The sequence below is a fragment of the Lipotes vexillifer genome, unplaced genomic scaffold (assembly GCF_000442215.2).
Source record: "Lipotes vexillifer unplaced genomic scaffold, Lipotes_vexillifer_v1.1 scaffold543, whole genome shotgun sequence".
NCBI lineage: Eukaryota > Metazoa > Chordata > Mammalia > Artiodactyla > Lipotidae > Lipotes > Lipotes vexillifer.
The window spans coordinates 1,691,794-1,717,055 of record NW_006799055.1 but is presented as its reverse complement, the minus strand read 5'-3'; the positions used below and the strand labels follow the sequence as shown (position 1 = coordinate 1,717,055).

The 25,262-nt window shown below is 47.0% G+C and overlaps 1 protein-coding gene and 1 pseudogene across 2 annotated transcripts in view; one reads left to right on the top strand and one right to left on the bottom strand.

Moving 5' to 3' along the window:
* Positions 1-9,742, bottom strand: part of FLT1 (fms related receptor tyrosine kinase 1) — a 177,855-nt gene extending 168,113 nt beyond the window's left edge. For both annotated transcript variants that reach the window (XM_007471438.1, XM_007471439.1), the window contains exon 1: positions 9,679-9,742. In XM_007471438.1, coding sequence (XP_007471500.1) covers positions 9,679-9,742 — 64 coding nt within the window. The remainder of the gene's footprint in view (positions 1-9,678) is intronic.
* The window catches only part of LOC103087624 (nuclear receptor-binding factor 2 pseudogene), a 41,719-nt pseudogene continuing 26,197 nt past the window's right edge, over positions 9,741-25,262 (top strand).

Here is a 25,262-nt window from a genome sequence, read left to right as displayed (position 1 = left end):
CTTTCCCTTCTCTCCTTTCCTTTAGGTTCTAAGGCGTGGTAAGAGGAGGGAGGTTTGGAGTCTGACGGAACCAGATGGAAATAATTCCAGTTTAGGGAAAGTATTTATCTAAATACTTAGGTACTCTGTGATCTTAGGAAAAGTATTTAATTTACCCAAGCCTCAGTTTCCTCATATGTAAGAGTACTGTACCTACCTCTTGGGACTAAGCAACATAATATGTATAAATCTGAGTCCTGACCATCCATAAGCGTTAGTTGCCTCCTTTCTCTCCACCCGCCTCCCCCCAAACACTTACAGCCTCACCACATCCCCCGGAAGATGCTCAGAGATCCTCTGACCTAAGCCCCGAGAAGCTGCCCACTGCCTACACTCGCAATCTGAGGGTCAGCTGTCCCCCGCTTCATGCCGGTGCCATGGTGTCCTTGAGAGCCTGGCAGCCACCTTAACTGTGGCCTCTAGCTCACAGGTTAAGAAGGGCCAAGGCACTATTCACTATTATTTTCTTGGCCAAACTCCAGAATCTTTTCAAAATGTAGATTGAAAAGAAAGGTTAGGGACTTCCCTGGAGGTCCAGTAGTTAAGACCCCGCACTTCCAATGCAAGGGGCACGGGTTCGATCCCTGGTCGGGAGACTAAGATCTCACATGCCGTGTGGCACGGGCAGAAAGAAAAAAAAAGAAAAGAAAGGTTTAGTACTAAACAGCAGTGTGTACCTCAAGAAACGAGCCCACAAGACCAAGCAGCTCCTCCCGCCTGGAGAGAATCTCTTTCCCCACGCCCCACCCTGAGTTAGGACTGCTCTGACCGTCCCAGTGTGGCATAGGTGGTGCTGTAAGAGTTCCAAAGGCCTTGAGACATCCGCTGTTGTCCTCTCAGATGGCCCCTGCCCCCAGTAAGGAGGTGGGGCTAGACGGCTGGGGGGCAAAAGGCCGCCTGTGGAGGGTGGCCCCCCCAACAGCCAGCGCCGCGGTCCCAGGGGCAAAGCCAGGGGACTACAGCTGCATGCATGACCCAGGTGAGGCCCAAAGCAAACCACCCAGCTGAGCCGCGCCCAGATTTCTGACCCACAGACTCATGAGACATAATGAATTCTCCTCGTAGGCCACTGCGTTTTGAGGCAGCCTATTACGTGGCAGGAGATGACAGACACAAATGCTATCATGACTCAGGTTTGAGAAGCACTGATTCAGCCGTGGGTGAAGGATATGCTCTTTCTGTATCTGAAAATGAAAGCGTCCAAATAGAGCTCACACAATATTAGGCCTTAAACGCCCTGTAGGTACCCCGAGATGCTCTCAGGGAAGGAGCAGCGGCTTATACTCTCGGCGTTTCACGAGAAGGGTCCCAGCACCACGATTCTGCCCAGTGAGAGGCCAGCTGTCTCCGATGTGGCAGCGACTTTGCTCACCAAGGGCGACAGACCCCTGGCATACCCCCGGAGGTCAGCAGAGCCGTACTGCTCCAACAGGTAGAGGTCAGCCATCCAAGTGGGGACGCTGATCCCAGCAGAGGAATTCAGCTACAGAGGCTTGGTCAGGGAGGGCGAGATAACAGGGCTTCCGACAACTTCGTGGAGGGCTTACTGAAGGCTAGCAGGGCTGGACCAGAGGCGCGAGGGTGCCCAGGACAGGTCAGTAGGATGGCACCTTCCCGAAGGACTCTGTAGCCATGTGCCCACATTTCTACAGAGGAAAGGCTGAGCACTCCACAGCGTGAGGCAGGGAAGGAGAACCACTACGAGCTTTCCTGTCTAGACCAGCAATCCAGTTCTGGTTCCTAACTCACATATACCCTGCTCTGCAAAACAGGGCCGCCTGTACCAAGCACTTTATCCCAGAATTCCCCTCGTTCTAAGAGAGGAAGAGCTCCTTTCTTCCTCACAGATACAGTTTCCTCCACCTTGTTAGATGTCTAGTAATGATTTAATTTCGTGCCTTTTCCAGATTGGCCCCAGGACGGATGCCTCCCAGGTAGCCAGGCCTCTCAGTGGGGCCCGAGGTCAGGGGCTCTCAAAGCAGTGGTCTCTGCATCCATGCCTCGGCACCACCTGGGATCTTGTTAGAAATGCAAATTCCGGGCCCCATCCCAGGCCTACTGAATCAGAAACTCTGGGGCCGGCCCAGTACGGCAGCGCAAGCTCTCAGGTGATCTGGATATATGATAAACTAGAGGGTTCCGTAACCTCGCCGCCCACTGGAATCACCTGGCAGCTTTAAATGAACGATGCCTCGGTCCCACTCAAAAACTCATGATCAGAAGTGCTGCCAGGGCAAGAGGATTCTAGAAATAAAGCCTCCCAGATGGTTCTAATGTAGAGCCAAAGCTGGAGAGAAGCAAAGGGTTTCACAGAACTCAGTTGGCAGACTAATTACTAATCAAGGCCGCCAAAGGGGGCCTTGAGCGCAAGTGGTTTCATATTTGCATATAACAGAAGACAAGGCTTTTCATTTATACAAGGTTCACTTCAGGCCTCGTTTCACAAAAGAACCTGATCATTGTTATAGCTTTGCTTGCGTTGACCACGTGGGAGGGTCTGTGGTTTGAAAGGAAATGCAGTCACACTCCACCTGTTCAACAGAAGGATAGAAGACCAGGCTGAGAAAAACTACCCATAAGCACTGTGGTAAGCTGTGAAAAGACAAAAGCATTTGCCAAGATTTGTGATAATAAGACGAGGAAGAGGGCAAGTGCATTCAATTTCAAGCCAGCAAGAAGCACAGAAAATGTGTCACCAGCGTGGCAGGATATGAGAGCATGATGAGACAGTGGTGCCTCCTTGACGACAGATTACAGAGAAGGATGCTCACCTCCCTGGTTTTTACACCAAGTGACTTTGTTTTGGAAGCAAATGCTTTGTAAAACTTTTATTTATGGTTAAAACCCGTCTGCTTAATGCCATTTTTATTGTACTATTTTTCACCAGGTCCCTATTTTCTAAGACCCATGGTTTGGTGAACCACGGTATTCTTCAAGACCACAGCCTCTGTATGCTTTGACTACAGGTCCAAGCTAAGCCTAAGATTTTGTTTAAGAAAAAAAAAAAGTCTTGAAGCAGGTCACAGGTGTCCCGGCAGAAGACAGGGCACAAGAACAGTATGGGAGCTGGAAAGAAGTTCCCGGCTGGCCCAGGTCTAGTCCCTTGGTGATACAGGTCAAGGTCATTGCTAGGATGCTGGTGAAGACGATTTAGACCCTGACACCAGAGCTAAGAATCCTTTACTACAATCAGCGCTTCTCAATTTCTTAACGTGCAAAAACACATCTGGGGACCTTATTAATATAAAGGCTCTGATTGGTTAAAGTTGCCAGGGGATGCTGGGCCATGGACCACACTTTGAGAAGCATGCTGTGGGCAGGTGCAAAGTTTGGGGCTGGGGATGGGAGTGGGGGAAGGGAGGCACCAGCTCGAGGCCGGATCCGGGGTTCCGATTTTTCAGAACATGTTTCCCACCTAGTAGGCTGGTCCCGCCAGAAGAATCTATTTGCATGAATAGTTAAGGAGAACCTATTCTAAGGAAGGAGGAAATCAAGCAACTAGCCTGGTCCTGTAACAAGGCTCCTATTAAAGCAGAGTCTTGACTCTGAGTATCTCCCCATCATTCAGATTTGCCACACAGCCCAGCACCCAATGACTCAGGTTTGAGTCTATGAGAGGATAAGTCAAAGCATAAAATCTAAGAGCACTAAAAATGGTATAAAGCCCTGCGGAGTAAAGGTGAAGGGCCTGGCCCCATACCGACAGAGGGTTAGGACAGAACTGCTGCACGGACCCCAAGCCCAGCTTTGCTGGCCCAGAAGCCCCAGGGAATCATCATGACCAAACAGGAGGGGATCACAAGACATGGGTATCTCAGAGTTGAAAATCATAGCTCATTTCCTAGATCTTAGCCACTCGTTGCAGAGGACAAATATTCTCTATTGAGAAACAGCCTCTTTAAGGGATCCACTGTAACTGAGGCCCAATGGACAGGCGAGAGTAACTAATAACCTGGAATAAAGTCATATCTGGCCCGGAAAGATTTCTTCTTTGAAATGACAGTGTGGCTACATCATTCATTCATTCCAACATTTACTGAGAGCTTCCATGCCAGGCATGACAGTAGGTGCCAGGGATATAAGAGCAGTTAAGACACGGGCTCTCCCCCCCAAAGAGTGAGGGCAGCCTCATAAACAGAATACTAACAATGCAAGGTGAGAAGAACGGGAGGACCCATCTAGGGCCTATAAGAGGAGGCTACATATAGGAGCGGAAGAAACCAGTCATTCTGTCTGGGGCTCTAAGGAGGAGCTCGTGGAGCTGGTGATTTCTAAGCTGAATTTTGAAGGCACGGGAAGAAAAGATGCAAGGCCCATCTAAAGAAAGGTGAGCTATTTCTTTGACGGCGGTAGAGTTTGTGTGGCTGGGGCACGGGGTATGCGGAGGGAAGTGGTAACAGATGAAGCTAGTACCGTAAGCCACAACTATTTAAGCTGCAGCCATTCAAAAGGAGGATTCCAACTGTTCACAAGAAAAATTAGTTTTCTCCCCAAATCTCTCAGTATATTACGAAGCAGCCATCATTTTGATATTCCTAATTAAACCCCTTATGGGCTTTAAAGGTTTCTCATATTAAAAAAAAAGATGCCAGTTGGGTTTAATAAGTTATGGCATAGCCATACCATGAAATGCTATGCAGTTATTGAAAATACTGTTGTAAAAAATTAATGATGATGCATTAAAATATGAACGATGTATTATGTGTAGAAAGGCAGTTTAAACAGATTTTTTTCACAGAAGAGGATAAAAACACATATCTACCACTGCAATATGTTCATATGGTCCTAGTTTTATGTGTGTAAGAAAAATTTATTCGTGTACTGATGGTGGGAAAGAAGACTCAAATGTATTCAATAAAATGAGAAATAAGATTAAATGCCAGCATTTGAAATGAAATTTTCGCTCTGCAATAATGTTATTCAACAAATATTTTAACATCTCTACTCTGTTTGGGGTAGAGGAAATACAAAAATAAAGAAATGTTATCTGTAGGATGAACATCAGGTTCTGTTCCTGGGTCTGCCACCAAACCAGCTGTTGAGCTTGGAAAAAAAAAAAAAAAAAAAAAATCACTAAACTGCTCTTCTCTGAAAGGAATAGCTTAGATCCCTGAGGTTCCATCTAGCGCTCACAGTGTATGTGTCTGTGCAATGAGATGAATTCTCTCAAGGAGCACAAAATCAAGGAAAGGAGCAATAATCAGACATGGCTCTTAGGCATCCAGCTTTACCAAGACTGATGGGAAATCCCCAGGAATTCTTGACATCCCCCGACATCCGCCCCAGCAGCAATGCAGGAAATCTAGTCCACTATCTTCAGCAGACTCAATGGAACCATTTCCTTAATGAAACCCCCCTGCAGTCCCAGATACTACACCAGAGGCTCTCCTTTCAAGCCCTCCCTCCATCACCCCCCATTCCTCCAGTTTCCTTCCCCTTCCTCAATCTGGTATAAAATCCAGTACTGTAATCAGCCGCATGCAATTTCCAAGGCACCCAAGTGTGTGAGGAATCAACAATGCTCCTGGAAAGCATCTGGCAGGAGCTCTTGTCATTCCTTTACGAGCCTCCCCAGTGTACTGAGCCCAATGGAACAGAATGGACTGTTCTCGTAGATCGTTTTCAACCAAATGCAACCAATGCTTCTAATGCTTTTAACCGTTCCTAATGGCATATTTTTACTTAAAAATTAAGCCCGGTGTTATTTCAAATGTCCTTCCCCCTCTAGCCACAATGAGAAGTGCTCTGAAAGAGTATGATATTCACTTGCTATCCAACACACTCCTGACCGTGCAATTGAACCAAGACCCTAACACCAGAAAGCTCTGCGTTTAACACCCGGGTGCCAAGAGAACTTCCCTCACTCTCCACTCTCACACTCACTCGCATGCACATCTCAATTCAAAGCGCTAGAGAAGCTATGTACTCTGTTATTTGTTCTTGCTTTGCAGAATTCTCAAGCCAGAGTAAACATTAGTCATAACTTGGTGATCTACACTGGGTAACCTTCCTCGAGGATACTACCTTTTTTTTTTTTTTTTTTTTTTGATGGATATAAAACCATTTTGGGAGGTGATATATCATTTTCAACTTCTATATTATATACACTCAAAGGAGATTTAAAATATCTAAATAGTTTTGGTAAAAACAAAGTGATTATTTGGTCTGTTCTAAAAAGTCATATAAAATAAGTTCCAGTTGAAATAAGAGGTTTAGTATTCTTGTTGAAATTGGAAACTCTTTTAGACTTAAGTTACTTGGGGAGCAAATAAGTATTATTTGCAACTAGTAAGCATTAATTGAAAAAAAACAAGAAATACAGACGGGTTTTAAATGACCAGTCTCCTTAGAAGAGATCATGGAACTAGAGTTATGAAATAGAGTCTATTTCATAGAGTTACATATTCTGTTAGTTAAAAAACAAAACAAAACAAAACAATCCCAAGATCATGATTCGTCCTGGCTTGGGCATCCTGTAACAGCTTATAAACAGCAGGCGAATCGGTTGGAGTTAGGTGTGTTGCACTAGTGAAAAAGAAAATCCACCGTGATTACTGACAGCAGGGGAAAGCCAGCTCAGCCTTTCAGTCCCGGCTCCGGCATCGCAGGGCTGGTCACCCATTCTATAGGCAAATGCAGCTAAGGGAGGGAGAAAAACAGACACTGTGTTCAGTCTGTTTCTTGGAATCATTCATTGAATTTTAGAGTTGGGAAAGGCCCCTAGAAATAACCATCTATTCTAACGTCTATTGTACATGTGAAAACACAAAACCCACTTAGTGCTCCCTAGAAGAGAAACTGGATAGCCTATTATAGAATTTTCAACAGGGAGAGAAAAAACTTAATAAATAAATAAATAAGGTCAAAATATTGAGGAACTAGAGTAGGTGACCACCTACAATTTATCTGCAGTGTGATCCATCATTTGGAAAACTACGTGGACCACCAAACGTGCTACGGAATTAACATTTCAAACGTACAATTCCGGAAAAACACAACCCAAAGTGTGGCTTTATAAACCTTGGAGAAAAGACAAACTGTTATGCGAAATTAGCTTGATTTTGAGAGATTTAGTACATTCATTTTGGAAATGGGGATCATTGTCATGTACACTTTTGATTTAACTTTCTATCATTAATTAACTCCACTCACAAAATTTGCAAGTGAAGCATTTCCGATTAGCTATAGCAAATTGTACATGTCAGCTGCTCAAAAACTCTAGAAAAGGGGGGGGGCAGACAAAAAGGGTCTGCGGCTTTCATCAAGGGTGCGCTGCCTTAAAATAAGAAAATGAGACTTTGAGCTGGAGAAAGGAAGCCTAGTTTCCTTTTCAGAGGAAGAGATTGCAATATGGAGGACTTGGAAGCACGTGAATATTGGAGTGTTTTTATTTCCCAGGATATTTAGAAGAAGGTAAATACACTCTTTGCGGGGAAAGGCATTATCTTTTTGTATTACTGAACCTCTGATTATTTTACACCTCAGTGAACGCACACGTAATATTAATAACTCATAAAATTCTATAGCACCCAACAGTGAGCAGAGCTGGCCCATGATGGGTGCAAGCTGAACTCCTCATAAATCCACAGGGCAGAAACTTGGCCCCTATCTAGACACACACTCCCCAGACGTGCAGCCCCCCTCGTTCAGTTTGAAAGCGCTGACGCAGCTTAGAAAGCAGGTACCTGATTGTTTTACTGTGACGCAGCTGTTAACCCGCGGCAGAAGCCTGTGGTTTAGATTGGCGATTACAGACCCCAACAGCTGATAGAACATTCCCTAAACCGGCAGGTGAAGAGGTTCTCACCTTGCCAATGTTTGTCTTGCTTTCTCCCTACAACACATATGTAAAACATTCTTTAAAAAAATCACAAAAGAGTTCCAAGATTTCTGCCTCATTTAAGTAAATCCTAAGAGGAATCAATCATAAGAGGATCTCACTCGCGTTTCTGAAACGTTTCCACGGATCTAAGTTGCTCTGAACCACGAACAGAACTATTCTTTGCTAGTTTTTGAAACAAAATAAAGATGTCTATGTGTGAAGCAGAAAATCCAATAAAGCATATACTTTCCCCTCCATGTTCTGGATTCACAGTAATTTACCTAGATTTACTTTTACGTAATAGACGATGGACTTCAGCAAGTTACTTAAATGCTCCAAGCAGATGTATTTCAAGACACATGACTTTTCAAAGCCCCAAATGTAGTTTTGAAACAGAAAAGCAGTGCCTCACTTCGTGTAGTTATTTCAGCAACATTTCCAACTTAGAGCGCGTTCTCTCCAATTTAGTACGAATTCGCCTTGCCTCTCGGTTTAACAGCTTCATCCAGGTGGAACTATTACTTGTTATTAAGAAACAAGTGGTTTAATTAGTCTTCCCGTTGAGAAGGAATATTTGTTACTGCCTTTTGAGTTTGACAAGCATTTAAAAAAACATATGCTCAACCCTACGGACTTTCCTAGCCAGGGATCTTTGCAATAACCTATGTTACTGTATTTTATTTCATATTTTACCTTTCCTCCACGACGCTTAAGAGACAGGCGCTCCAAAATCTGGCTCTCTGCGCCCAGGGGGACTAAACCAGGGGGCTTGGCCACTGAGCCCCGCTGAGCAGAAAAGGCAAGTCCGAGTCCCTAAATGCCCTCGGGTTTTGGCGCCTCGGTGGAGGCCACCGCCACACTAACCAGGTACAACCTACTGGTCCCTGAAGGTTCTGCCGCCAGTGTCCCTAACGCCCAGCAAAGGCGCGGACCCCACCGATTCCTCAAACCGCACCTTTTGGTCCAAATCATTTGCCCTTTCTTCTCTCGTAACTTAAAGGCTAGGCTTGCAATTCTGAAACTTAACGGGATTTGGGTCCTCGACTGTCCTCGTCGGTCAAGGTCACTCAGGTCGGCGACCTGGGCTGGGCCCGTGACAGAGGCTGCACTCGGATGGATGCGCGCCCAGCGCTCAGGCCCAGCGGCCGGCGACGGGGGACGGGGGGACGGGGGGGCGGGGGAGAGGGCGCTGGGGGAACGTTCCCTGGACACGCGAGCTCGGGGGCCCAAAGTGGGGCGAAGGATACCAGCTCTTGCCATCCTCAGGGATCTGTGTGCTCCCGCCAGGCGCGACCCCCTCCAAAGGGGCTCACCTCCTTCCCTCGGGAGGCGCGATGTCGCGGCCCGTGCCGGACATCGCCGAGGCCGGGCCTCAGCCCGGCCCCCGGGCAGCCACGCGGGCGTCCTAGGAGTCGCTGATCCGGGGGCCTCGCGGACCCGGCCAGGCCACCTGAGAGCAGGCTCTGGGTGCCAGGCAGGTCCGGGTGCGCGGCACTTTCCGAGCCCAGAAGCTGGGAGGGGGGGCCCCGGCTTGCGGGAGGTGGCCAGGCAGCGAGGATCGGCGACTCCAGCCGCAAGGGGCAGCCCCAGCGCGGACCCGAGCGCGGCGATGCTCGCGGACCCCAGCCAGCTGCTCTCCGAGGCGCCCAGCCCGACCGCCCGGCGGAGGAGAAAGGGCGTCGCGGCCCCAGGCGTGTCCGCTGCGGCCAGTGTCCCCGGTTCCCTCCGAGCTCGCTCCCCGCGCGCACCCGGGCCCCCGGGCTGCGCCCCTGCCCCCGCCAGCCCCGCGCCGGCCTCCGGCCCCGGCCGCGCCTCACCTGTGAGAAGCAGACCGCCGAGCAGCGCGCAGAGCAGGGCCCCGGTGTCCCAGCAGCTGACCATGGTGAGCGCGACGCGGCCTGCTCGCCCGGTGCCCGCGCTCCTCGCGGGCGCCCGCCGCAGCCGCCCGAGCCTGTCTCCTCTCGCTCCGGCCCTCCGCCCCGAGCGCCCCTCTCCGCGGCTCCAGCCGAGAGACAACCACTTCCCCCGGTAATCCTCGCAGCCCGGCGTCCTCCGGCCGTTGCGTTCCAGCCCCGGAGCCCGCTCCGAGCCGCCGCCGCCGCCGCCGCCGCCGGGGAGGAGCCGCGAGGAGGGCTGATGCCGCGCGCTCCGAGCCTCCAGCGGACCTCGACTGAGAGGAGGCGAGGGCGGGGGCGATTTATAACCTTTCCCCAGCCCACTTCCTACCCCGGCACCTCCTTCCAGTGACGTCAAGGGGTCCCCCACCCCTCATCCGCCTCCCCACCTACCCTCTTCCTCCGGGACCTGATTCCCTACGGCTCGGGAGGGGGCGGGGGCCGGCGGGGGCGGGGAGGGAGCGCGCGTGGGGAGGCGCGGGCGGCGCGGCCCCGGAGCACCGCCGGGCAGGTTCACGGTCCTTGCTCCCGGCTCCTGTCCCGGTCCCCTCCTCCTCCTCTTAGCTCTCAGGAAATCCCTGCAGTCTCCCTCCGCCCGGCTTACTCAGCCCTGGGGGCCGCCCGAAGCTGGGAAGGGGACGGGGCTGGACCTCCACCGCCCGGCCCCCGGGGCGGGAAGTCCGACCCTGGGAAGCTGGCCGCGCCTCCGCGACGGTGTCCTTGGCACGGAGGGGCGAGGCGCAGGCCGGCTCCCTCCCCCTTCCTTGCTCTTCCCGCGCTGTCCCGCCGCCCCGCGACTCTCCCAACTGTCCCCAGACGTCTAGGAAGGCGCCGGACACCCTCGGCACAGGGGACTGCGCCAGGAGCGCCCGCGGGGACCGGACGCTTGGCTGGCACCTTCGGGAAGGCAGCGAAGCCGCTCGGGTCCCTGGGGAGCGCGTCTGTGTCTTTTTCGACCTCACAGATGCACCCGCCCAAGCCATTTCCTAAACCCTCGGCTTCCTAGAAGCAAAACAAGCAATACCATCATGATACCTTGTGAAAAGCTGGGACATGAAGCTGCTCCTGCAACTTTTAAAGGCCGAGCACTTGAACTTTATTTCCCAAATGCTCGAAAAGAGTCTTTCTGATGGCTGCTTGCTACGCAAGATGAGTGACTCCACTGCCCTCCGAACAAAAAACCCCGGGAACTTAACATGAGGCACTAGGTCACTTGCGATGACGCTAATTCCACCTCGTTCCCCAATTATGTTGCCATTACCTCAAAGGCTGATATCGTCCCAGGCTCCACGGAGCAGCCCAGTCTTGTCCCTGTAAACACCGCTGGTTTGAAAAATACTTCTGCTGCAAAATGCCAGATGGCCACGATAAAAAGGAACGTGATGGCTCCTGAACACTGGGCCAGCGACTCTTCCTGAAGGACTGGACTGCCTCCCGCCGGGGAAGGTTAGGCAACCCGGAGTTGCCACACCTCTGAGCGGCAGGGCCAGGACAGGTCCCCGCCGCTGGGAGCCCCACGCAGGAACAGCGCGTCCGCCCGCCTGGCGCTGGGGCTCAGGAGTGGCAGCCCCACGCGGCTCCGAGGAGAGTGAGACCACGCGGAGCCTTTGCGCGCCTGCTGGCTTCTCCACCTTTTCTAGGGCTCCTACTCCCAAGCTTGATTCCTTCAAAACCGAAGCATCATTCCGTGAACAGTTAATTACGTATCTCAGGGTTAGAGCCTGACAGCGGATCTTAACTCACAACTGGTCCCCCAGCCTCGGTCACAGTCTGGGACACACCCGCAGAAACGAGGTGTTCCCCCTGCCTCGCTTCAGAGCTGTTTGTCCCTCCCATGCTCTCTCCCAAGAAGCAGGCTTAGAATCTGGAGAGGAGGTTGACGCGTAAAGAGGCCACGATATTACAGTGTGCGGATCCCAGTGCTGGAGGGAGCCTGGGTTCACGATGGGCACAGAGAAGAGGTGGTCCGTCCGAGAACTCAGGAGCGCTTCTTAGGAGAGCCACTTAGCTGACCCTGGGGGAAAACGGTCCATAGTACAGTCTACGAAAGTTTACTACAACCCTTCAAATGCTATCTGAGAGACAACACTTCACATACCGGCTGTCAGACAAGACTCTGCATCGAGTTTACTTGTGAAGCCACAACAGGTATCTGATGGATAGCTGAAACAATCTTCATGACTTCAGACGTCCATGTCCATCAACAATACTAGCTATAGGGACTTACGTGCTGGCGCAGTGGCTAAGAATCCGCCTGCCCATGCAGGGGACACGTGTTCGAGCCCTGGTCCAGGAAGATCCCACATGCAGCAGAGCAAGCAAGCCCGAGCGCCACAACTACTGAGCCTGCGCTCTAGAGCTGGTGAGCCACAACTACTGAGCCCGTGTGCCACAACTACTGAAGCCCATGCACCTAGAGCCAGTGCTCTGCAGCAAGAGAAGCCACCGCAGTGAGAAGCCCGTGCACCGCAACGAAGAGTAACCCCTGCTCGCTGCAACCCGCGCACAGCAAGGAAGACCCAACGCAGCCAAAGATAAATAAATAAATAAATTTATTTTAAAAGTAAAGAAAGAAAATTAAAGAAAAAAAAACCAATACTAGCATATTGCTCAACTATTTAAGGTTAAAAGAGTCCTGGTTGAATCTAACTTAATTTACACCAAAATCATTCTGCATTAAGAGTGGTCTTCCACAAATTCCCAACTATTCTTTCGAAAAGTTGCAGGTTTTAATTATAGTCAGAGATTTCTTTACTTCTTACTTTGTTAGTTGCATTAGCCTCCTAACAAAGAACTCAAGATGCTACAAGTTCTCACAAGGTTTCGTTCTTAATTTCATTTTAGCTCAGATAAATATTAGCATTTAGATAAACGAATATCTAAGCTAAACTAATGGGAAGTAAAGGTATGGTTCTCAACCCCCCCACCCCCCAAAAAAGAGAGAACAAGAATGGGCTACAGCACCCTCCCAACTAAATCACTAACGAAAGGGGTTTTATAGATAACAGTGATGGAAAAGATCAGTTTCAACATGGCTGGTGGGTATAAAAAGCTATTGAAATAGACTATCTGCTTGCTTCCTGCTCACATACAAAAGAACGTTTCATCTCCTGCAAAACCAGACATTCTCTCTTGTTATCAGCTACAAACATTCTCTTGAGGATTCTTTCTAGCCCCTATTCAGAGGCACACTGTTGGTAAAACCAACAGCTTTAATATTCAAGACTGAACAATGGTGTGGGAGCATCCCTGTGAGAGACAGGAGGGAACCCAGGGCCTCATCTTCCTACGGTGGACCAAGGGTGGAGCCGATCAGCTTGCAGTCACCAGGTCTCAATCAGGACTTTGTCCCCACATGGGTTGGGTGGCTTCAGAGCAAAGAAAAACTGTACTCCACGGCTACACACTGCATAGCATAAATATGTATGGTTGGTTACAAGAACCAAATGACTTTATAAAACCCTTCTGTGTTATATGGCAAAAACAGCTCCCAGCACATCTCTGCTTGACAGTTCAGGTTCCTAGATCTGAGCAGCACATGCCCACAATCCTCCTTGGGCAAGCTCTGCTGGGCTCACCAGCCAGGCACACCCATGGTTCCATTTCTCCAATGCTGATAGGTTCTGATGGAGTTCCTTGCCTGCCCCCCATGGACGTGCTCGCTCCTCTTGTTCTGGCTCCATGTGCTTCACTCCATCCCTGACTACCTGCTCCTCACACAGGTTGGGGCTGCAGCCATTTACCTCGTTTTGATTGATTCGGGCTTTCAGCTTCTTTCTCAGGCAGAGTCTCCTAGCTCTGGTCTCCTGGTTAGCCTTGTACCTCCTCCGTAGGAACTGTGACATGGATACTATACTTCTGTTACTGCAGCCTGAGATCAAAGGAGCCCCTTCTGTGGGCCACTTTGTACCCTGGATGCTTGTGGAACTCACTGTTGGTTAAAAGCCCTGAGGCTTTTTCACAGGAGCTGTGGTCTGGCTGTACTGGACAACCACAGCTTTTGATGACCCAAATTGCAGACCCTCATACCCACTCTTATTAAATTTCTTGTTTGATTTAGTCCATCTTTCTGGCCTGTTGAAATCTTTCTGGCATATAGAAAATTCAGTGCATTTTCTATATGTCCTGCTTCAGATTATCCAAAAATACGATACATATACCTTCTGTATCATCATCAAAATCGCTGACCAGGGCAGCGCTGAATAAATGAATAAAGGAAGCACGGAAGGAAAGAAAGAAGGAAGCGAGGGCGGGAAGGAGGAAGGGAGAGAGGAATCAGCAGACATTAAGTAAACCAAAGCATTCTTTGTGTCATTATCTCTGATGCATGATGTGTCATGCATCATCACCAAGGGAGGCTGCATATAAGCTTGTTACCATTTACCATGTCATTATTCAGGAATAATTGATGGTCCTAGCAAGGGGTAATAAGACAGGTGAGTTTTATTCAAGGTATTTTAGGAAAGTTTTTTTAAAAAGCCCAGACGGAGATAATTAGAGAAGATTGGGGCAGGAGACAGCAAAACAGAGAAGGGACTAATACCTAAAGGAAAAGTAGCTGGCTAAGGAAGTCTGTACAGTGGTCATCTAATCAATAGAATTAACAACTTTGCCAAAGGTTAATTTTATCTCAGCCTATAACTGTCAGCTATTAACTTTTACTCTTATTAAAAAATATGACATTACTTTTAATACACTCTTTTAGTTATAAAACATTTTAGACAGATGCAAAGATGGGGAGAGGGCTGGAGGATGAATCATAACCCCATCATCTCTATAAACCCACCGAGATCTCTTTGGTATATTTCATGTTAGTCATTTTCTTAGAGAGTGCTTTTAATTTTCTGTGTTTCTATATAGCCTTCATAATTATTATATTTAATAGCTGTAAAATGTTATCCTACTGCCGGACATTTCAATTTCACCATTATATATAATCCCCAAATGCATTTAATTTGACACTGGAATGTTTTTTAGTCAGTTAGGCACATCCAGGCACTCGGTAGCCATTCAGAAAATGTATTCTCTCATTCAGTAAACTTTTTTTTTTTTTTTTTTTTTTGTACCCATACGCAATCCTGGGCCAGTCTTGTTGAAGACGGTAGAATAGAAGATATAATTATTGCCCTAGAAAGCCTTCCGTTTATTTGAGAAGGCCAGGCTTCATGAAACATTAGGAAACAATTCTACTGCAGTTAAAACGGTTCTACGGCAAGAACAAGATACAGTTGTGAGTACTAAAAGGAACTGAATTGGGAAATGGTTTTGAAGGTGGTAACAGATTTGTGTGGGCAGAGAGGGGAGGGCATTCTGACAAGGAGCGAAGGGAACAAAACCAGCCCGCTATGGGGGTGGGGGGACGTGTGAGGGGCAGGGGCGGCCAGTGCAGGAGGGAGGGTGTCAGGGAACAGCGAGGCAAGTTTCAGCAGGTAAGGCTGAGGGACCTTGACTACTTGGTAGGTAAATTTAAATGTGTTTCATCCTGCCAGTCCTAGGAAAGGATAGTTTAGGATGGTTAGACTAGCATATAGGGGATTAAAGGGAAGTAAGACAAATGAAAGAAATAAACTATTAGATAAATCCAGGAAGAAACAAACTATTAAGCGGCGATAGGATAGAACTGGAACAATGATGGGAAGGAGAAAGCAAGAGGGTAGGTGGCTCTGGTTAGTAGTTCGGAGAAGGGGTGGAGAGAGAAATTAACACTGGGGTCGAGGTGAGGGAGACAGAGGAGTCCAGGAGAGGCCCAAGGTTCCAGGGAGGACTCTAAGATCCCTGAGCATTGCCAGGATGGGGAGGCTGGTGAGAGAGGAGGGGAAGGGCTTGGTTTCAGCCAGGTTCGGGTGAGCGGGCAACTGAAAGCAGCCTACTTTATTTTCCTCCTTGAGCCAAGACAGGGTTTAAAGTGATCATCTGGCTCAGGTCCAGACATTTTAAGGAAGTTGAAAGTCATCATCGGATTGCTGTACCCTAAGACTGGACCCAAATTTATATACTCATAAGGTCTGAGTTTTATGTAACGGCTGGGCTGTGACTAGGAAGTTTATTAAATGCCATGAGTTGGATTCCCACGTCTGAGCAACAGAGCTCTCCACCTTCAGCCCTTCCTTCTTCCAAAGTTCCGCCATACCCAGACACAGCCTCTGGGCAGGTCTGCTGGCCGCTTCCGTGGAAGACCATCCCTTTCCTTCCTGATCTCTTCCAGACTCCTCCCAGATGTACTTTTCATGCGTAGCAGCAGCAGCAGAAGTCGGGGAGGAGCCCAGCCACTCTCTGCCCTGGACCACAGGCCCACGTGAACCAGCAGTCAGCCAGGATGCAGGAACGTGGCCCTGTAACTTTCAAAGATGCCAACTGGCAAATCTGACATCAGACGCGAAATCTAGCAAATACGGCATTTCGTAAGAAAGTTAGACCCCCAAGCTCACCTAATCCAACTGTGGAGGGAAGCCTTGAGTTTAATAAGTGGCTTTAGGTTTTTTTTCTGTTGAAAAAATAATATTCCATAAAATCAAGTTCTGGCTAAACTGAGAACATTGCTTCTGTGAAAGACATGACATCATAAGCTGCTTTCGACTAATGTTAAACTGCTAAATAACTTTGTTTCTATAATTTTATACTAAAAATTTCTTCAGAACACCTACAAAAAATATCAGAATCATTGTCTCTGTATTTTGGTGTATACCCCGTTTGTCTCCATAAGAGAAAAAAAGTTGACGCCAAGATATGATAAACAAATCTTGGTTTTGGACATAAAACAGATCAATGTCCAAAGCAACAAGTCAAATACTAGGGTGGTTTTTCTTGATGAAATTTAAAACCCAGCCAAATAATAATAATAATTTAATAATAAATAATAGTTTAATAGTTATTTAATAAAAAACATAGTTTATTATTTAAATAGACTTCCCTTTCTTCACATCCCGAAGTAATCACAGATAAGGTGATAAAATGTCTGAGATGTGCTTCAAAATTATCCAAAAGGAGTAAAGATGAAACGAGATAGGCCCTATGTTGATAATGTTGAAGCTGAATCATGGGTATGTAATTTATATATATTTCTTTCTTCTTAGGTATATGTTTAAAATGTTTTCTTCATAAAATACATTTTTCTTTCCTAGTCTAAAACTGAAAAATGCAAACTATCGACCCAAAGTAAATTTTAGGCTCTGAGTCTAGAGAAAAGTGAAGCTAGAGAGAAAGGGAGGACAGTGAATGTTACCTGGTGACCAGAGCTCTGGTTTCACTGACAGTCAAGAGGACAAGTTTCCAGCAAATCCAATGTTCGTTGATAAGAGGTACGAATAGGTGCAAAGCAGTCACAAGGGAAACTGATGGTTTAAAAACTACACTTGGGGACTTCCCTGGTGGTCCAGTGGTTAAGATTCTGAGCTCCCAATGCAGGGGGCCCGGGTTCGATCCCTGGTGAGGGAACTAGATCCCGCATGCCACAACAGAAAGATCCCACGTGCCGCAACTAAGACCCGGTGCAGCCAAATTAATTAATTAATTAATAATTAATTAATTAATTAATAAACTACACTTGGTTTGAAAAGTACTGCTGTATTCAGAAGTAACACAGATAAGCAGAAACAAGATCAAGAAGGAAAAATAAAGAAAATAGGAATATTTTTTAAAAGGAGAATCCAGGAAAATATTCTGTATGTGATGGAGAGGAGAGAAATGTGCAAGCTTTGAAAATCTCTTTCCTCCTCCATCATATTTATTTAGAAATTGTTGTGGGTGACCATTCACTAAAGAAAATGAAACTGAGGGGGGAACGATAGAAACCCATGCTTAATCATCTCATGATATAAAGACCTTAAAAACTATGTGTTTTTAAAAAAACAAAAGGAAACAGGGTTTGTTGGCAAGCATCCTAGGCAATTTAGGAACAGAAAGGCAATATTGCAAGACATTTTTTCTAGAACATAGGGAGAAGTGTCTAAGAAGATTCCAGAAGACTGACTGGGGAAGATAACACATAGAATCATAAAATATTCATGTACAAATGAACCTCAGAGATGAGCACGTCCAACCGCTTGATCTTACTTTAAGGAAACAGGCAGAGAGGTGATGTGCTTTGCCCACAATGAACCCGAATCTGCAGGACCTCCTTGGGCTTATGGTTTAGACTCCACTCCCAGCCCTAGAATCCCCTCAGCTCTTCTGGTCTGTTAATGCCAAGCTCATCATAGGGGAGGAGAGAGCTGGTTCCTAAAGACCCATTGCTTCATCCCCTGGATCATCGTGAAGTTATCTGGTAACTCGGTGGAAGAGGAATCTGTCTGCAGGTCAGCTCAGATCTCAGTCAGGTCAAGATCACCACCTTTGAGCAGAAGGTCACCTGCACTCAGAAAGCGACGGAAAGCAGAGAGCAAAGCACTTCTGCTAGTCTGGGGGGATGTGTGCAGCTTCTAGGGTCAGCCGGCCCGGGGCTCTCTGTCTCCTGCTGGATATATGACCTGGAGCAAACCCACCTAACCTCCTTGGGCCCCAGTCCCTCATCCTGGGACGTCAGCAGGACTGATGGGTTGTTGTGACGATTAAAAGAGAAATCCAGAAAAGCGTTTATAATAGTGTATTTATAACACTGAGTAAGTGTTAGCTCTTGTGACGTTAGTAATGTTTCTTTGGCATGCCCCCTGCACTCTCCCTAACTGGTCCTCCCCTACCTACTCCCAGGGGGTGGACCACACTTCCGCCCTCAAGCTCCAGGTCTCCCACGGGACTGGGTCTCGAACGGCCCATCACACTGTCTACACCTAGGAGCCTTGTCCCTAGAGGACACAGCCACTTCCCCTTACCCTAGGGCATCGTTTGAGACCCTGCCTCTTGTCTGATTTCAAGTGTCTTCGAACGCTGACAGCCTCCAGTTGCTGACCCCATCCTCAGATGCCCGTCTGCTGAGTAACTGTTGTATCTCATAGCCATCCCTGCAGGGACCAGCTTGTATGTCAGGATCCACTGCTTCCCTTCCTCTCCACGCTGCCCTGGTCCAGCTGCCCATCCCCTCTCTCCATGGGCCTCTGCTACTGAAGTTCCGGTATAAAACCCTGAGCTTTATATAGGAAAACCTGCTCCCTTAACAGGCAAAAACCTCGATCCACGAAGCCTGGCAGTGATGGGAGACGCATCTTGGAGGAGGCCTCCCCAACCTCCTCTTGTCCCAAGATCTCCTTCCCTGAGTTTCCCACTAATCGCCGCTGCCACCACGGAGCCGGTCTTTGGGGGCCCAGTGCCGCCCTGCAGCATTCCACACGTGTGGATAAAAGCTTCCTTTACCTGCCATCAGCAGAGCTGAAACTGGCTGTAACTGTATCAGGATCACACGAGGGGCTCAGCTAGGGTAACAGCAGATGTGGTCCCCTCCCGGGCCCACCGATGTTCCCCACCTCCTCCCCGTTCAGTCGTTCCACAAGATCTGGCAGAACTCAAGGACCAGGGAGAATCCATAGGTAAAGGACTTAACAAAAAGGCTGCTGGCCTGCCTGGCCCACCTTGTGACCACCATTCCTCCTGCTAGGCAGGCAAGCTACAGCTTGCCTTTGCCATTGCTTATTTGGTCTCTGGACTTAAAAATCCCCCACTGTAAAAATGGTGGTGGAGGATGAAGTAGGAATCCTGTGATTTCAGTATCTAGAAAGAACCGCGCTGTCATCAACAACGCTTATATGAATTCAGTTTAGAAAAGCCCTAGTGACTCACTCCTTATAAATGAAGAAAATGAAACCTCAAAGTACTAAGTGATGCATCCAGCTAAGGCCACAGGACTCAGTTAGTGACACATGCATACAAGAGACCGGATTTCCCTCTACAGCCACGGTGTCATGCCTCACAGATGAAGAATGACTTGAAAAACATGGTTTTGTTATTTGTCATCATTGATAGTATTAGGTGATTTGAGGAGCCTGACCACACCTAGAAATTGGGAAGTTTGCAACAGGACACCAGGAGCGCCATTAGCTTAAGAGAACCCTCTAGGGCCGTGAAGGAAATTTCCTGACCGCTGGCCTGGTCCCCTGATACTAAAATTAAGAAAGACCAGGGGGGCTTCCCTGGCGGCGCAGTGGTTGAGAGTCCGCCTGCCGATGCAGGGGACACGTGTTCGTGCCCCGGTCCAGGAAGGTCCCACATGCCGCGGAGCAGCTGGGCCCGTGAGCCGTGGCCGCTGAGCCTGCGCGTCTGGAGCCTGTGCTCCGCAATGGAACAGGCCACAGCAGTGAGGGGCCCGTGTACCGCAAAAAAAAAAAAAGAACGACCAGGGAATTCCCTGGCAGTCCAGTGGTTAGAACTCAGTGCTTCCACTGCAGGGGGCACGGGTTTGATCCCTGGTCGGGAACTAAGATCCCTCATGCCCTCGGTGCATGGCCAAAAGTAAATACATTAAAAAAAATAAATATATAAACAAAACTAAGAATGACCACAAAAGGAGATGGAGATCTCAGCCTCAGGAGGAAGGTATAGTAGGAAGACACGGACCCCACGCAGTGAAAAGCACAGCCTAGATTTGGGGTGAAAGAGGCTATATAGGTGCTTCTCCACTGCAGAGCTTCCCACCTCCTCACGTGCCCGGCTCCATTAACCACCATCCACAGGGTTTCCTGGAAGACTGAGAGCACAGCTTTCCCTGGGATCTGGGAGGCTGGTAACACTCCAGCAGGCATTTAAATGCAGACTGCAATCCTGTCCCCTGAGGCATGTGAAAGACTTGTCATCCTCCGCTCATGCTGGGACCTGCTACCCCTCCTTGAGGCACCTGACACCCTCTCCTGCCTGTTCAGCTCTCACCTGCTGTGCACGTCCTGGTCTAAGTGCCACAGGTACCATGAAGTCTCCCCTGAGCACGCCAGTCAACCAGGCCCCTCTCCCCTGCACACCTGTAGAACGTACAGTTCTGCATTTTATCCTGTACTTTCTTGTTGAGAAACTATTGGGAACTGCGAGGATGTTTTTAGGTATTTAAGTGCTTGTTTAAAAAGCAAATATAATGAATATACTAGTTAGGCATGCTTTTGGTTGCAAGTAACAGCATACTTGACTACAAGTGACTTAAGCAATAAAGACTAAAGTTAATTAAAGTAACAATTACTCCTTAGTCTGGAGAAGGCAGTTCCAGGTCAGATGTGGCAATTCCACAATGTTGCAAAGTACCCAGGCAGGCGGTCTCAGTCTGTCTGCCCTGCCATCTCTGATGTTGCTTTATGGTTACAAGGTGACTTATGCAACTACATTCAAGGCAGTGAGTGGGGCAAAGAGGGCTTCTCCTTGCTGGGTTCTCTCTACCTATGAGGTGAGAAAAACTCTCCCAGGAGCTACCCAGCAAAATCTCCTTTATGTCTCATTGGCCAGACTGGGTCACCTGTCAACTGTTAGACCAATCATTGGCAAAGGGGAGTGAAATGAACATGATTGGCTTAGGACAATCATGATTAATTCCCTGCCACCCTATCCCCATCCCCACCACACACACAGGGCAGGGCACTGTCTCCTAGAGCAAAGAATCTCTTTCTCTCCCACCAACCGGAACAAGATCAGGGATCTGTTAGCAACCAAGAGGACAGAAATTATCCTTTGTGTGAGCAAAATCAATTTCAGCCACAGTGAGTATAGGGATAGTCACTGATGAATGACACATTAAGAGCCATAAAAATTGGCCTTCCTAAAGCACAGCATACATCATGTCCTTCCCATGTAAAAAACTACAGAGTATCCATATCCCTCCTATTAACCTTAGCTTGGAATCAGAAGAATTGAATTAGAATCCTGGATAGCATGACTTAGCCATGTGGGTAAATTAATTCACTTTCCTGAGCCTCAGTTTCCTCATTTGTATAAAATGAGTGAGTTGAATTTGCTTTATCCCTTTTAATTCCAATACCCTGTGAGTTCCCTTTGGATTTTTTTTTTTTAACATCTTTATTGGAGTATCATTTGGCTTTTAAGGCCTCCTCAAATCAGGTCAGAGATATATATTTAATCATGTTTTCTGCTTATTTATTTCTATCAAGATTCTTACTTCCTTTAAGCTAGTCCTTTCCTTGCCCCAGAACACACCATGTCATTCATTCATTCCTTCTTTTATTCCAGAAGTGCTCACTGAATGCCGACCAACTTCTAGACATGAGATGAGACCAGTTCTCTAGAAGAGGATGGGGCAACAGCCAGGAGGGACTTGGGTCTCTGGATGACAATGAAGAAACCCTGTACCACCTAATTCTTCTAGATTGTTTCATGAGAAAAAAATAACATTTTTTTGCCACTATATTTTCGGATCTCTTAGCCTATATCCTAACTACTACAAAAGTCTCTCCTGATTTATTTGCTATGGGCTTAATTGTGTCCCTCCAAAATTCATATGTTGAAGTCCTAACTTCCAGTGTCTCAGCATGGGACTGTAGTTGGAGATAGGGTTATTTAATTAAAAGACCGTGTAAAGGCACAGGGAGAGAAGATGGCCATCTACAAGCCAAGGAGAAAGGAAGAAACCTTGGCCTTGGACTTCCAGCTTCCAGAACTAAGAGAAAAGAAATTTACGTCGTTTAAGCCGCCCAGTCTGCGGTGCTTTGTTAGGGCAGCCCGCCCAAGCAGGTTAATAAGCTACTCCTACCTGATTGCTTTCTTAGTTTTTTTTTTTTTTTTTTGGCTGCATCGCACAGCTTGCGGGATCTCACTTCCCCAGCCAGGGACTGAACCTGGGCCAAGGCAGTGAAAGAACCAAATGCTAACCTCTAGACCACCAGGGAACTCCCCAGCTTTCTTAATTCTTAAAACTACAATTTTACCTCCTAGTCAATAATATTACATTTAAATCTTAATTTCCTAATGTTCATACCTTTGTTAAAAGTTCACTAAGAATAGAGAACATGTCTTAAACTTTTGTAGAATTTCTATTGTTATTATTATTTTGAAGTCAAAAGCTAGATAACTCCTTAGCAGGAGTGATAAGGAAAAAAGGAGAGAGAGAAGAAACAAAAATAAACAATATTAGTAGTGACAAAGGGGCCACACAGCAGAGCTAACTCGACAGATACAGTCCAGAACTTTAGAAAAACATAACAAAACTCTGAACTAAAGTATGCACATCACTTTGAAAACTTAGATGAGTTTGACAATTACCTATAGAAAAAAATCACAAAATTGGACTAAAGGTTCAAAATGACAGATGAGATTCGTATCTAAGAATTTCCCTTGCTTAATATCTAAAGAAAAGAAATCATGAAAACCATCCCCCAGATCTGCATTAATGGCAAGAGGCAAAGATGGAACCACAGCTTAATGAAATACGCTTCAAATATTAGTAGCCAAGGAGACAGGAAACTCTGGAGCAGGGCTGAGCAGCACAGCAAGGTTAGACTTCTCATCCCACCCTCTACCCAAACCCTGTCAGTGAGCGGAGAGACCCTAGGAATGCTTACTCTACCCCCCACGAATACCCACTCGAGGGGACCCAGCTATGTGGGCGTCTTCATCTTTTAGCTCTTCTGTCTGACAAATAGCAGCAATATACAAACAAATGAGCACATCACTAGGAGTCCCAGACCTGAGAACATCCTCCTGGGGTCTTTGGAATCCTGTATGAGCATTTTAACAAAATCTCAGAAGACAGCAAAGGACCACATGGCCCAACAAATCCTACTTAGCACTACAGATAAACTCTTCCCTTCCCACCATCCCCTCATTCCTATTTTAAAAATATAACATGAGATGCTCAACCACAAACTATTATTTGAAGAAGAAACACTGTTTTTAGACACAGTGTTAAAGAAGTAAAAAAAAAAAAAAAAAAGTCCCCCATATTGTATCAGAGAAAATAGAAGGTCTGGACAGAATTGCTTAAGATGAAAAAAAAAAAAAAAAAAACCCAGCATGACAACTACGCAAATATACAACAAGGGAGGGAATAAAAGAAGTAAAGAAAGAGGAAGAGAGGTAAGAAGGAAGGAAACAGACAGACCAGCACGAGACTGGTGAAGAACTTAAGTTTGGAGACAACTTAACTCAAATGAATGAAGAAAACTCATCCTGATCTCTTTACACTAGAGAATCATTTTTTAAAAACTCATGGATTGGGCTTCCCTGGTGGCGCAGTGGTTGAGAGTCCGCCTGCTGATGCAGGGGACGCGGGTTCGTGCCCCGGTCCGGGAGGATCCTGCGTGCCGCGGAGCGGCTGGGCCCATGAGCCATGGCCGCTGAGCCTGCGCGTCCGGAGCCTGCGCTCCGCAACGGGAAAGGCCACAGCAGCGAGAGGCCCGCGTACCGCAAAAAAAACAAAAAAACAAAAAAACATGGATTCAGTAAAGCAAGAGCTCAAGGATGTTATGGTAAATGGGGCAGAGATAATGCTATGTGTTTACCAAATTTTGTATCATTTTCTTCTTCCTGCGCATATAGCCGTTTTGCATTTCTTTGCAATCCTTGTGCTTAATACTAACCATCTGACTAGTTCTGTGCAAAAAGTGTAGATTCTAGAAATAAATGTAAGTGGTGTGTGACAATTTCAGGCCAATTCCAGAAAATTCCAGGTCAGCAGGTGTGAGTTTTTTATGCTGTCATTTCTCCTGCCACGGCAACTTAGAAGCCGGTGGTATAGCTTCAAGATGCAAGTATATTGGAGAATAAATCCTAAGAGTTCTCAACACAAGGAAAAAAATATATTTTTTTTCTATTTCTTTAATGTTGTATCAATATGACATGATGGATGTTCAATCACTAAATTTACTGTGGTCATCAGTTCATAATGCATGTAAGTCAAATCACTGTGCTGCACACCTTAAACTTATACAATGCTGTATGTCAATGACATCTCAATAAAACTGGAAGGAAAAAGAAGATGAAAATATCTTGGGCTCTGAGTTATCTCTTAGAAAGGAGCTGCGCTGGAAAACTGTGAGCCCTCAGCTGACTTTGCATGAAAAAAAAAACCTATATGTGATAAGCCACTGGGAATTTTTAGTTAAATAATTACTGTAGCAGAACCTAGCCCATCCTAATGTATTGAAACAACAAAATGAAATTTTAAAAGTTTGCAGACATAAGGAAACCAATGGAACTCCCAAACAACATCATTACATAATAAACACATAAATTCGGAAAAGAAAGAACAGATACCACTGAGAATCTAATTACTGACATAAAGGAAAGTCATGAGTTATTTGAACTAATATATATGAAAAAGACAAATGAAAGCAACTAATGAGACACTAATAGAAATGGAAAAAAGATTAAGTTATGCCAACTTAAGATAATTGATATCCCTGAAGTAAAGAATCTAAAAATTTAAGAGAATATTTATTAAAATATGGAACAAAAATTCTGTGAAAGGGCCTCCCTGGTGGCACAGTGGTTGAGAGTCTGCCTGCTGATGCAGGGGACACGGGTTCGTGCCCCGGTCCGGGAAGATCCCACGTGCGGAGCAGCTGCTGGGCCCGTGAGCCATGGCCGCTGAGCCTGCGTGTCCGGAGCCTGTGCTCCGCAATGGGATAGGCCACAGCAGTGAGAGGCCT